Raw genomic sequence first — 15,315 nt, forward strand, 5'->3', positions numbered from 1 at the left:
TATGTGAGGGCCATTACGTATCCCTCAAAATGTGCTTAGAAGCATACTGAACCCCTGGAGTGCATTGTAATCACAGCCACAGCTGTGGTTACCATGCAAACTAAAAGTAAGTATGGACTGGGTCAAGTTGACCAAGTCAGTTTAAGAACACCTGTCTTGGGCTTTTATTTTTGGAGAGATCTGTAGGATGGTAGTTGGACAGAACTCTCCCTCCAGTCCGGGTCTTACAAGTGGTCCATGACCACAGTTTTCATTTAAACCTTAAGTTAAGGTTTGGGAGTGTCAGTTTTGTGTTTGAACTTTCACATGTAGCAGAGCTAAAGGCTCTGTGGACGTATGCATGGCTTTGTGAAGCTAACACAGACCAGAGCCAGCAACGTGGGCAACCGAGATAACACCTGAGAACTTTACGAGGGTGCAAGTGCCAGCGACACTGGACTTTATTTCCGTATTCCTAGCTGTAATCCGTAGGTGAGGAATTTCTTGTGTGCGGTATTTGGACAATGAAGGACATTTTCTTTAAATGACTTGGGTCATGGTCTCACTAAATTCACTGGCGCAAATGCTGCTATCGTACATATAGTGAAGAACGTGGGCAGTGTCAATTGAGACATACTCCAAAGAAAGCTGCATGTCAGTAATCAAGCCTGCAGTGCTATAGCCAAGGACTGCCAACAAGATGGAGGAAATACTAAAACAGTTGTCTTCTCCCAGTTGCAGCAGCAGAAGTTGCAGGAGTCTCAGTAGCAGCAGTTACAGCAGCAGCAGCAGCAGCAGACCACCAACCTGATCCTGCAACAAATTGCAGCCCATCGCCGACCCTGGTTCGTCCTGAGGCCTGGGACAGAGTCAGGTCAGCGCTGAGAAAAATGAATAGGGATGACGTCATGGAAGCTTTCCTCACCATGTTTGAACGCACAATGGAGCTGGAAAGCTTGCCAATTTCCCAGTGTGCTGAAGTGGTGGCCCTTTTCCTAATGAGAGATGCCCAGAAGGCATACTTTGACCTCAGACGGGAGGATGCCTAGAACTATGGGAAACTCGAAGGTGAGATCCTTGTCTGACTGGGGGTTATTAAATATGTACAGGTGCAACATGTGTACCAGTGGTACTTTGTGAAGTCCCGCCCTGCTATATCTCAGGTCTTTGACTTGTTGCAGGTAGTAAAAAAAATGGCTCAAGCCTGAGACCTTCAGCCCAGCCCAGATGGCAGAGAGTGTAGTACTCAACTGGTTGGTGCGAACGCTGCCAGTAGCCATACAGCACTGGGTAGGAAAAGGGAACCCAGGCAACTTAGATCAGGTGGTTAGCCTCATCAAGCGATATGTGGCCACCCAGGTCTTCATACGGGTCTCTGCCCCACTGCGAGTATCACACTGGGCCCTACAAGCCCAGGAGCTTGGCAAAATGATATGGCCCTCTGCTGGGGTTAGTCCGAATCATGCCACATTATCCCATAAATCGCTCTCATGGACCATATGTGCCACAGCTATCAGGTGCTGGTGGTGCCAAGGGCCAGGACATGTGGCTGCCAACTGCCCCCGGACTACTGAGCCAAGGGACTACGAGTTTAGTCAAGGGGTATTTATGTATGCGCAGATGCCACAATAATTGAACCCCATTTGCGCCAGGCACGTGTCAACGGGTACCAAGCAGAGGCTCTCTTGAACCCAGGGAGTCTAGTCACACTTGACTCTGGGTCATTGGCTCCTGGGGAAAACCCCAATGATCAGAAAATAGGAGTATTGTGTATACATGGGGACCTCCTTGCAGGGAGATTACACATACAGTGACAGTGGAAAAGACTCTTCCATACAGGAGTGTTTTGAGAAGAGACTTGCCCCGATTTTTGTCCCCTATGGAAGAACAAAACTAACCCTCCCAAGGTAAAGGAATATCTGGGCGCTGAACCCAAAAAACCCTGAATCAGGGATACTTACTGTAGGGGTCACCATAATAGGGACATAGTGTAATCCCAATAGGTTTCCCCTGGCAGTCTTGACAGGAGAGGTTGAGGAGACCATATCAGATCCAGAGCTGGATATATGGAAGTATCTCTGGGTACTTTTTAGACAGCTCAGCTCTAGGATCCTACACTAGCCCGGGCATGGGAATGGGTGATAATGATAAATGGGGTGGCACAGTAACCTGGTGCAGAGGTGGTTTTTCCTCGTATTTCGGTCAACCAGGAGTTGTTATACCAGTGTGAGGCTGGTTTCACACTTGCGTTTTTATCTGCAGCGTTTGTACCGCAAAAAATGCATGCATTTTTTCCCCTATGTTTAACATTAAAAACGCATGCGTTTTTTTTATACGCGTTTGGTCGCGTTTTTGAACGCAGGCGTTTTTTTGCTGCATGCGTTCTTTTGCAGAAATGCAACATGTAGTAATTTTCAGAGGCTTTTTTTGACGCAAAAAACGCATGCGTTCGTATGCGTTTTTTTGCAGCTAAAAATTCATTGGAGTCAATGGAAACGGATGCGTTTTTAAGCTAAAGGGATCCTAACCTTAACCCTACCCCTAACCCTAGGGATCCTAACCCTAACTCTAACCCTAACCCTAAGGGTTAGGGTTAGGATCCCTTTAGGGTTAGGGGTAGGGTTAGGGGTAGGGTTAGGGTTAGGATCCCTAGGGTTAGGGGTAGGGTTAGGGTTAGGATCCCTAGGGTTAGGGTTAGGGGTAGGGTTAGGGGTAGGGTTAGGGTTAGGATCCCTTTAGGGTTAGGGTTAGGGTTAGGATCCCTACCCCTAACCCTAACCCTAGCTTTTTCTGTTTATAGTGTGATTTTTACTTGATTTTGATGATTGGCAGCTGACACACACTTCTCATCATGCGTTTAAAAAATGCAAACGCATGAAAAAACGCATGTAAACGCGTCAAAACGCCACATTTTTTTCACCACATCCAAAAACGCATGCGTCTAAAAAACGCAGTGTTTGCACGCGTTTACATGCGTTTTTTTTTTTAAAACGCATGCGTTTTAAAACGCAAGTGTGAAACCAGCCTAACAGGCCAGATTAACCCACCACCCAGAATATCACTCAATGGTTCTCAAAAGCCTGAAAAATCTGATTTACAGCAGCTGGGTTCTGACCCGGAGGAGTATAAACTGGCCTAGGCCAATTTATACCCCGGGGTATAGTTTAACCAAGGCCAGAATATACCCAGGGTATAATCTGGCCTAGGCCACTTTAACCCCAGGTATATTTTGGGCGGTAGGTTAATCTGCCTGTTACACCGGGTTGACAAAATTTGTGACAAAATAATAGAACGGCTGGTAGTGCCCCACTCATATTGCTGGGAGATGCTTGAGATGGCCTACAAACACATGCTGGGAGGTTATCTGGGAGCTAAAAAATGCAAGAGCGTATTCTGCAGTGGTTCGTTTGGCCCGAGGTTTATGCCGAGGTTCAGAGGTTTTGTGAGTCGTGGCCAGAATGTCAGCTTACCTCACCAACAGCAAACTTCTATAGTTCACTGGTCCCTTTGTCTGTTATAAAGGTACCATTTGGGCAGTTTACTATGGATCTGGTAGGGTCAACAATGAAATCAGCCCAGGGCCATCAGCACATCTCTGTTGTAGTGGATTATGTGACTTGTTACCCGGAGCTGTTTGCCATATTCTGCCATATTGGGCTACCAAAGGAGATCCTTATTGGTCAGGGAACTTATTTTATGTCCAAGGTCATTAAACTATTGTGTAAGCTGCTCCAGATCAAACATTTGTGCCCGTCAGTCTACCACCTACAGATTTATGGTCTAGTTGAAAGATTAAATAAGACCATAAAATCTATGTTAAAAAAGTGGTAGCAAAAGATGGGAGGACCTGGGATATGTTGTTGCCATATCTAATGGTTGCCATCCAGGAGGTACCGCAGTCTTCCATGGCATTCTCTCTGTGTGAACTATTATATGGTAGACATACAAGGGGCCTGCTGGACATTGCCAAAGAAACATGGGAACAGGAGCCCACCCCTCATAAAAGCGTTATAGAGCACATTGCAGGAATGCAAGACCGGATTGCATCCATACTGCCTATTGAAAAGTAACATCTAGTGAATGCAGCTCAGAGTGGAGATTACAATAGAAAGGCCACAGTTAGGTCCTTTAAACAAGGGGATAGAGTCTGGTCTTGGTACCCACCTCAGAAAGTAAGTTCTTGATCAGGTTGCAAGGCCCAATTAAAGTTTGGGAAAAAATTGGGGAGGTGAACTACATGGTGTATCAGGAAGAAGAAACCTGAGTAGATTTACCATGTCAACCTATTAAAGGCTTGAAAAGACAGGGAATGTTTGGTTACAGAGGTGACTCCAGTCGCATTTGCTATGGTCCACCTGACACTGGCCCGGAGAAGAGGCTGCCAACGAGGTAAAAATTAGTGAAAGTTGCTAGAAACAGCAGTGACGGGTAGCTCAGAAATTAGTGCAGCGGAATACGGATATTTTCTTACAACTACCCAGTTTAACATCTGTGATCTGGCATGACATTATCACCGAGCCTCAGGTAAGGATGCGAATGAAACCGTACCATGTACCAGAGGCCCGGAGGCAAGCCATCTCGGAAAAGGTAAAGAAGATGCCCCAGCTAGGAGTCCTTGAGCTGTCCAGGAGTGAGTGCGCTAGTCACATTGCACTGATTCCAAAACCTGACAGATCGTTACGGGTCTGTACCGATTTTCAGAAATTGAATGAGGTCTCAAAATTTTACCTTTATCCAATGTCCCGGATGAATAAGCTGATTGAGAGACTAGTACAGGCCCACTACTTTACGAAGCTTGATCTAAACAAGGGTTATTGGCAGGTGTCTTTGACAGAGTTAGCCAATGAAAATATCACCTTGGTTACCCCAGAGGGTCTCTACCACTATGCTATCTTGCCTTTTGGGTTACATGGGTTCCAGTCCCCATTTCAGAGGCTGATAGTGTTGAAGCCCCATCAGAAGTATGCATCTGCGTACTTAGATTATATCATCATCTATAATAGTGACTGGCATACCCACTAGTCCAAGGTGCAAGCGGTAGTGGGTTCCAAATCCAAAAAAATGTGCGATAGGTCTTGAGTAGTGATGAGCGAGTATACTCATTGCTCGGGTTTTCCCAAGCATGCTCGGGTGGTCTCCGAGTATTTCGACGTGCTCGGGGATTTAGTCGATGCAGCTGCATGATTTGTGGCTGAGAGACAGCTTGAATACATGTGGGGATTGCCTGTTTGTTAGGCAATCCCCACATGTATTCAAGCTGTCTAGCAGCTGCAAATCATGCAGCTGCATCAACATAAACAAAATCCCCGAGCACGCCGAAATACTCGTAGACCACCCGAGCATGCTTGGGAAAACCCAAGCAATGAGTATACTTGCTCATCACTAGTCTTGAGGAAGCCTGGTATTAAGGGTATGGGATTTTATCAAAGCCAAAATAAATAAAATCACAGTGGTTAAAGACTGGCCCCGGGCTCTTACTAAAAACAGGTGAGAGTGTTCCTCGGTATTCTTGGATATTATAGATTGTTTATACCTAATTTTGTTGGGAGATCGGCACTGCTGACCGATCTCTTAAAGGGACGGAAGTCAGTCATGGTCCAATGGAATCCTCAGGCGGAAGATACCTTCCAGTCCATGAAGTTGGCGCTGTGCAAGCCCATCCTTATCAATCCCAACTTTAGCAATGGGTTTATTATGCAATCTGACACCTCTGAGGTAAGGCTAGGATCGGATCTCTTGCAAGAGGAGAACAGAGAAGAACATCCGTTCACCTACTTGAGCAGGAAACTTACCCCGGCAGAGAAATTTTGCGTAGTGGAGAAGTAGTATTTGGCCATTAAGGGGCCTTGGAGTCCCTACGCTATTATTTACTGGGGCGACAGTTCCGACTGCTGACAGACCACTCACCTCTGATCTGTATAAGAAATGCTTAGGAGAGGAATGCTTGTGTCACCAGATGGTTTCTGTCAATTAAAAATTTTTATTTTTCAGTGGAACATTGAGTTGGGATGTCGCAAGGGAATGTGGATGCCCCAGCTGTGGATACTATGCAAAATAATATTGGTAACTTTTTAAGAGGCCCTACTGGTGGTGGCTGTATCTTATATGGGAAAAACCTGGTGACAGGTAATTTGTGTTTGCAATCATTTTCAGGAAGAAAATGAGTATTATCTGACAGAATTGCAGGGGTGTCAATACTTTTGGCCATGACTGTGTCCTTTCCTTACTCCGTGGTCTCAGCATTCGATCTTTTTTTTTCAACAAGGAGGGCTGAATGAAGCAAACACTAGATATTCTCAATACCTGCAATGTTAACTTTTAGGCTTTATACACACAAGTTTTAGAAATCAAAGTTTAGTAAACCCTGGGTAAACATAATCCAAGCTAGACGAACATGTGTAAAGTATTTTTTCTAATGCTGAATGACAGGTTGACTAAAAAACGATGATGGTTTAACTAGGGAGAAGTCATATTATCGCTGCTATGTTGTTTTCAGTGCAATTAGCAGTGGGTTTTCACAGATGTTAGGTAGTCTTTAATAAGTTATTTAACATCAAAACAGACAATGTTATCGATAGTTGATTGCTCCAAAAATAAAAAAAGATGAGCCTTCCAGCTGTGGACCACAAAATCAGTTCTGAAAATGCTTAACTTGGAAACAAAACAGGAATGTGCTTTTATACACCTTTAACAGGGTTGTAAATAGTCGCTTGACCCTATTCAGTCCCTTTGCTGCCACCATATCTCTATGGGCAGTGTTCACAGCAGGGAAGGTGGTGTTCAGGTACTCAACCTTACTTTTCTGCAAAGCCAAGTGAACAATTGTTAGGCTCCACCACCCAGTCATATAGTTTTGTTCTAACATATCTAGATTAGGTCCTGCTGCACAGCCACTAGCTGGTCCTGGTAAGCGGATCCATGCCAGGAAGGGGTTGGCAGCCAACAGGGCTGCACACTTTAAATCTCCAAGTAAGACCTGTTCATTCCAATTATTGCATTGGTGCACTAATCCTGATGGATATTCTGTATTTTAGCCAACGTTTTTCACACCCCCTCCCCACCTGTACTATGCTGATTAACCTCTTGGACACCTTGTTAGATTTGACCCTGGACTTTTTGATACCTCTTTTGGTTTTTTACTTTTCCTGACCAATGTAACTTATCCTGGATAATCTTCTAATGATGTCTTTGGCTACCGAGTTTGTCATTGTCCCCACTTCTCTGGTGCTTATCCAATTCAGTGACCATTTTACCTTCAACTCTCTTCACCATCCAGCAGCTACTCCATGGATGCAACCCAAGAGCCTCGGCAGTGGTGGTAGGATGCATAACCATGCGTTGTGCCAAGGTGGCCAAGGAAGCTTTATAAATAGTTGACCTTTCCCTGTATCAAGGCAACCCATAGTGCTCCTTTAAGTGATAGTAACAATGGACCTAATAGTAATCAAATCCATGACTCTCCCACAACGCTGAAACCAAAGTTCCCCCACAACAATGCAAAATATGTTCACAATAAAAACAATGGTAAATTAGAAAAAAAATATGAGTGCCCAAGGAACTAAGGCATTGATGTGCCATTTCTTCAGTGGTGCAGCTGCTTCAATTGCATCAGGGTCAAATTTAGTTCAATCAGAGCAATATCCACACACATTCAGTTTGGGCTGCCTTATGATAGAATGACTTTTTGGTTCTCAAGAAGAATATCCAATGATGAAGTGCAGTGAAAAAATGCTCTTCAGCCAAAGATTTTTTTTTTTGACCAGCTTCTATATAATTTAAGGATTTTTCATTTTTAGGTTGATGCCACAATGTGACTGGTCAATGGCTGTCACCAACTTATAGTAGGAATCACCAACCTGTGGCACCACACCCGTTGTCAAACTGATACTCTCAGTTCTGATATCCTAGGTTATCAGGGAATTCTCGGAGTTGTAGTCTCGCAACAGGTGGAGTGTTGAGGGTTGCTGACCTACAGAATGGCCATGTATGTTCTAAATAAACTTGACTTTGATATATCCCTGCATCATTTAAGTAAAGATTGTCATGAAATATTCTAAGACGTTAATCTGTGGAGTTGAAATAAACCTTGTTTTGACCTAAACTTAACTTTTTTTTGTCTTTGGCAAGGCTTCTCTTCTTCTCTGGTGTTAACATTTGATAGCAATTCTTTGTACTATTAATGATCTATAAAAACTTTGCCTTATAAAAGACATCATTATTATAGTCATCTCTTTAAATCTTGAACCCCCTTTGTATCAGCATAACCCATGATTAAACAAAGCCCAATCGTGACCTTCAGATCAGTCATTAAGAAAATGATTTTGAAAATGTCTTTAATTAGCAGGATTTCATTAATCTGCACATTATCATAGTCCTATTGAGGAGGCGATAATGGAAGGGGAAAGGTAGCTTCATTTGGAATTTACTTGGATGTGGAAGCAAAGATAAACACAGGCGATTGTGTCTTATTCTGTCTAATAACTCAATTCTCAGTCTAATTAATCATTAAATACTTTTTTATACCTTCTTCCTAATAAGATATTCTTAGCCTTGGCCAATTTTGAGAAGAATGATGATGGGGAGGAGCTGTCAGTCATTTACAAATGGAATCCGAAGAAACTGAAATTTCTTCAGTATCAGACAATACCCACATACAGCGCTCGCGACTGGGAGGCCTTTCACATAGACGGAGAGACTTTTTTGGCTGTTGCCAATCACCGAGAAGGTAATAGGAAAGTAATGTTTAGATTGTGTGATTGTACGTGTATTATTAACTAATTATAAACTGAATTAAAGATCCAGAGTTATGTATGCATTTGTAAAAAGCCCTTCATTGTGTTTCTCTACTGTGTAAAGAAGGGGATTTAGAGATTAGTTGGATGATAATTTCCCCAATTAATTCTCATTTAGAACCTGCATTTCCAGCATAGGAGACAATAGAAGGAAAATATTCATAATTGCTAAAATATAGCTATAGGGCTCCTCCTCCCATCAAAGTTTTTATCCTCTTAATATATAGCAATCATTATATTATAAGGCACTGTGTACTTACAAATGCTCATTTTCCCCTTTCACCCAGTTAATTCATCTCTTTTCCATTACGTCTATGACATCACGTGATTAGAAACCGACTAGCTGAATCCTTCTAAGCTTTATGTAGAATCAGGAAATCTCTTTTCCCTGCATGAGTCATCATTGGAACTACAAATCTACTCACAGCAAAGTCCCTGGCAGAGGGGAGGAGCAGAGCAGCTGGGAGTAGTTGAGGAGGGGGATGATTCATGCAGGGAAAATAGACTTCCTGTTACTTTCTGTTACATCACTATGAAGCATAGTTAAATGGGTTGTCCAACAATTCAATGTGCTTACTATGTGCTTCCCTTTGATGCTTTTGAACTTTGTTTCTCCTCTTAGTGCATATTTGCAAGCATGGCAGAGCTCTGTTCACATGGCCAACGTGTCTGACGGAGAAACTACACATACTGGATCCCTCCTGGCTGCCAGCACCTCCTCTGTGCATATATTTACCAGTATTGCGAGACACAGATAAACCATCACATTAGAAAATGTTGGCTGTGGTGACAAGTGTGAATAGGGTCCTCTCTAGTCACACATCGCCACATGTATTACGTGGCAGGTGCTGTGCATGTCATCAACTTGTGTCTCTGTCCCTATGCCAGGTGCATCCTTAAGGAGGACCTGTCAGCAGGATTTAGCAATATAAAGTAAAGGGCCAGGCCATAACAGCACTGTTATACTGATAAAATTCATACCGTCAGTGAAGAAATCCAATGTGTGGTTCTTGTTTAATTCGGATTTGAAGTTTTCATCTAATGAGATTTCATTGGACAGGGCAGGACTGGGGGTAGGGTCTACTCTTGCTCCAGGCCCCTCCCCCTACCTCTTGCGTCCAGCGCCATTTTATTGAAGACCGGCCTGAATCAAACTATGCAAGTGCAACCCAAGCCAATGATGGCAGTGGTGAAAAATTTGAAACAGGAAGCAGGTTACTGAAAAATCATTGACCTGTCATAGACACACTAGAGGCAGACAGAGGGACTGGCGCAGGAGGAGAAGACAGTCTTGCCCTTGTATGGGGTCAGGATGGGAGACATATATACCAGCATGTGGGACATACAGTATATACTATTATGGGTCAAAGACACACTGGAGGCAGACGGAGGGTTTGGCGCAGGAGAACACCCAACCCACAGTCCTGCCTTTGTATGGGCCCAAGATAGGAGACCTATATACCAGGATGAGGGACATATATACCAGCATGGGGGACATATATACTAGGATGGGTCATAGACACACTGGAGGCAGATGGAGGGTCCAGCGCAGGAGGAGAAGACCCCACCACAGTCCTGCTCCTGTATGGGCCCAGGATAGGAGACCCATATACCAGGAAGAGGGCCATATATACTAGGATGGGTCACAGACACACTGGAGGCAGAAGGAGAGGCCAGCGCTGGAGGAGAAGACCCCACCACAGTCCTGCTCCTGTATGGGCCCAGGATAGGAGACCCATATACCAGGAAGAGGGCCATATATACTAGGATGGGTCACAGACACACTGGAGGCAGACGGAGAGGCCAGCGCTGGAGGAGAAGACCCCACGCACAGTCCTGCTCCTGTATGGGCCCAGGATAGGAGACCCATATACCAGGAAGAGGGCCATATATACTAGGATGGGTCACAGACACACTGGAGGCAGACGGAGAGGCCAGCGCTGGAGGAGAAGACCCCACCACAGTCCTGCTCCTGTATGGGCCCAGGATAGGAGACCCATATACCAGGAAGAGGGCCATATATACTAGGATGGGTCACAGACACACTGGAGGCAGACGGAGAGGCCAGCGCTGGAGGAGAAGACCCCACCACAGTCCTGCTCCTGTATGGGCCCAGGATAGGAGACCCATATACCAGGAAGAGGGCCATATATACTAGGATGGGTCACAGACACACTGGAGGCAGACGGAGAGGCCAGCGCTGGAGGAGAAGACCCCACGCACAGTCCTGCCCCTGAAATCTTATTAGATGAAAACTTCAAATCTGGATTAAACAGGAACCACAGATCGTATTGATTCACCAAAGTTATCAATTTTTTCAGCATAACAGCTCCATTATGGCCATGCCTTTACTTTCCATTGCTAGATCCTGCTGACAGGTTCTCTTTAATAAGTCCAGCCTAACTCTGCCTATGCACAAAAAAGGGTTAAAGGCAGCAATTAACTGTTCTATGGCCACTGAGTTAAAGAGAATCAGAAATGCAGGAGCTATGGATTTGCATATTCCCAGATATAACTCACACATTGCCTTTGTCACTATATCAGCTCTGATAAGTCTGGCACAAGGCTACCTGGACAGAAAAGGATTTCTAAGCATGTTAATCCCTTGACAGCTCTTAGAGCTTATGAGGGGCAGGAACCCTATCACCACTGATTATGGGGAGAGGAGGGAAAGGCAAACCACACTTGAATTTAGGAGAGCAGGAAGAAGAGACGCCATGTCTTCTCTGCACATGCTCCCCCTTGTGGTAAAAACAGGGAGATACAATCATTGTATTGGAGTAAAAGCGGGAGGAACTGAGCGTGCTCGACCTGTGGGCGAAGAAGTCCAATAGCAAAAAAGGGAAGACACATTGCAGGAATGAGATGTTTGTGAAGATGAGAAGTCAGAAATGGTGCATTTTAAAAAATTGTGTTTTTGCAAAAATTTATGATTTTAGTTCTAGAACTCACTAAACTACAGTTGTAAGCTTGGGAATACCCCTTTAATAAAATGTCAACTGTCTATGATGAAATGACAAAGTTAATTTTAAAAGCCATGTTTTTAAGAGGGGAAAACAAAAATAAAAAGGAATCAAATATACACTTTGTACGGTATCCCTTCCTGATGTATATTGGCCATCAGAATGTTTGCCAATACAATTTCAATGGGAGCACAGTTTTACAGTTCCAAGTGATGCATTTCAATTTCTCCAAACCTTAAAGGATGGCCATATTTCCAAAATGTTTCAGCAACTTTCTAAATTACATCTTAAAATTAGATTTGGTAATAAAGTAACATAACTGTAAATGTTTGTATAGTTTTTGTCTAGTCAATAAAATGGAAAAAACAATTGTACAACCTGACACATTGTTGTTACTTCTATCTCACAAAAAGTATCCATCTGTATTCTTGAACCCTATTCAAACAGGAGTTTCTAAACATCTCTATTTCTGTTCCTCATTTCCTTCAATTTAATTACCGTATATATTCGAGTATAAGCCAAGATTTTCAGCCCATTTTTTTAGGCTGAAAGTGCCCCTCTCGGCTTATACTCGAGTCATTGTCCCAGGGGACGGCGGGGGAGCGGCAGCTGTCACTTCATACTCACCTGCTCCCGGCGCGTCTCTGCACATCCCTGCTTCTCCGATGCCCGCAGCTGTTCCTGTGTTCAGTGGTCATGTGGTACCGCTCATTAAAGTATTGAATATGGACATGACTCCACTCCCATAGGGGTGGAGCCGCATTATCCTTACTTTAATGAGCGATACCACGTGACCGTTGAACACAGGAACAAGCTGCCGGCATCAGAGACCATCGCATCGAAGAAGCTGACAGGGACCGCGCGCAGGGAGGGTGAGTATAACGGGGGAGGGTGGGCATTGTGATATTCACCTGTCCCTGTTCCACCACCGGGCTCTGTCTTCCGCACCCTCTGGCTGTGACATTCAGGTCAGAGGGCGCAATGACGTGGTTGGTGAGCGCCTTCTGCCTGAACAGTCACTGCAGAGAGACGAAAGATGGAGCAGCACGCGGCTGTGGAACGGGGACAGGTGAATATCGCAAGTGTCGGTGTCCCCACCTGCTCAGGACAAGATGTGAGTATGTCATTTTTTTTTAATCACAGCAGCAGCATATGGGGCATAATATTCTATGGAGCATCTTATGGGGCCATAATCAACCTTTATGCAGCTTTGTATGAAGCAAATGTTTCTATGGAGCATCTCATGGGGCCATAATCAGCCTTTGTGCAGCATTGTATGGGGCATATTTTTGTATAAAGCATCTTATGGGTCCCATCATGAACTTTATGGAGCATTATATGGGGCGTATTTTGTATGGAGCATCTTATGGGTCCCATCATGAACTTTATGGAGCATTATATGGGGCTCCTGATTCAATATGGATATTCAAAACACTTAACCTACTGATGTCTCAATTAATTTTAATTTTATTGGTATCTATTTTTATTTTTGAAATGTATCAGTAGCTGCTGCATTTCCCACCCTAGGCTTATATCTGAAGTCATTAAGCTTTCCCAGTGTTTTGTGGCAAAATTAGGGGTCTTGGCTTATATTCGGGTCAGTTTATACTCGAGTATATACTGTAGATTTGAACTACTTTATCACCACTTCTTTGGTTATAATGGTTATAATTTGGTTATAATTATAGGATGGGAGACATATATACCAGGAAGGGGCCCTGGAAGGGGGACATATATAACAGCATGGTGGACATATATACCAGGATGGGAGACATATATACCAGGAAGGGGCCCTGGAAGGGGGACATGTATACCAGGAAGGGGCCCTGGAAGGGGGATATGTATACTAGGATGGGGGACATATATACCCGCATGGCGGACATATATACCAGTATGAGAGATATATATACCAGGATGGGAGACATATATACCAGGAAGAGGCCCAGGATGGGGGACATATACACCAGGATAAGGACAGATACCAGGATGGGAGACATATACACCAGGATAAGGACAGATACCAGGATGGGAGACATATATACCAGGATGTGAGACATATATACCAGGATAAGGGGCATATATACCAGGATGGGGGACATATATACCAGGATGGGAGACATATATACCAGGAAGAGGCCCAGGATGGGGGACATATACACCAGGATAAGGACAGATACCAGGATGGGAGACATATATACCAGGATAAGGGGCATATATACCAGAATGGGGAACATATATACCAGGATGGAGGACATATATACCAGGATAAGGGACATATATACCAGGATGGGGGACATATATACCAGGATGGGGGTCATATATACCAGGAAGGGGCCCTGGAAGGGGGATATATATACCAGTGCGGGAGACATATATACCAGCATTGGGGACATATATACTAGGATGGGGGACATATATACTAGGATGAGGGACATATATACCAGGATGGGGGACTTATATACCAAGATGGGGGTCATATATACCAGGAAGGGGCCCTGGAAGGGGGATATATATACCAGGGCGGGAGACATATATACCAGCATTGGGGACATATATACTAGGATGGGGGACATATATACTAGGATGAGGGACATATATACCAGGCTGGGGAACATATATACTAGGATGGGGGACATACATATAGGATGGGCCCAGGATGGAAGACATATATACCAGGAAGGGGAATATATATGAGAGAGGTTTTACCGCTATAATGATGTAATTCTACAACATAATGTGTGAGGATTAATTTCTATTTCATCATATATGTTTTACCTGAGTTTCTTCATGTTTTAATACCTCCCTTCTTTCCAGGTAGAACAGAGCCTTCAGTTGTACCATTATAACAATCTATTTTTTAATGCTTCTTTTATAATAGGCAACAACCACAATATCAACAGTGTTATTTATAAGTGGAACTCAAGCAATGGGCTCTTTGAGATTAATCAGACCATCCCTACCTCAGGTGCTTATGACTGGGAATTCTTCAGTATTGGACCCTACTCATTCTTGGTTGTAGCAAACACCTTTAATGGCACATCCACTAACATCCAATCTCATATCTACATCTGGCTGGGGAGCAGTTTCAGACCTTTTCAGTCCCTCATGGTAAGTGTCTGTCTAACGTTTTCTAAAATATTCAGAACTAAATACCTGATGGAAACATAAAAGCACGCTGTAATGTAAAACACACACTTAAAGGAAACCTGACAGCAGATTCATGCTGCCATAACCACATAAAGTCCGACAATGTCTTCAATATTGATAAATACATTTTACTCTGAAACGAACATTAGAGAGAACATAGCTTTGAGTTAAAAAAAACCTGGCACAATAAAAATGTCAACTTGTTGATCATCCTCCAGATTCCCTCTGCTCAGCTTGATTGACAGGTCTCGTCTTACGGTTACCCTGTTTGCGCATAAGAGAGGTCCGTCACTTATAGAAAAGCCATCAACAGAAAATCACATACTGTCAATGTCAGGTTTTTGTGTTCTATGTATTTTGTTTAAATGTCAATATTTTTTCTGCATCACAATCTTTATGTGTATAATATGTACAGTGCCTACAAGTAGTATTCA

At 43.7% G+C, this 15,315-nt stretch overlaps 1 protein-coding gene across 1 annotated transcript in view; it reads left to right on the plus strand.

Moving 5' to 3' along the window:
- Positions 1–15,315, plus strand: part of TSPEAR (thrombospondin type laminin G domain and EAR repeats) — a 204,640-nt gene that overhangs the window by 146,623 nt on the left and 42,702 nt on the right. The window contains exons 8-9 of the mRNA XM_069733527.1: positions 8,518–8,704; positions 14,613–14,842. Of these exons, the coding sequence (XP_069589628.1) occupies positions 8,518–8,704; positions 14,613–14,842 (417 nt within the window). The remainder of the gene's footprint in view (positions 1–8,517; positions 8,705–14,612; positions 14,843–15,315) is intronic.

Source organism: Ranitomeya imitator, chromosome 7, assembly GCF_032444005.1.
Source record: "Ranitomeya imitator isolate aRanImi1 chromosome 7, aRanImi1.pri, whole genome shotgun sequence".
In the NCBI taxonomy this organism is placed as follows: domain Eukaryota; kingdom Metazoa; phylum Chordata; class Amphibia; order Anura; family Dendrobatidae; genus Ranitomeya; species Ranitomeya imitator.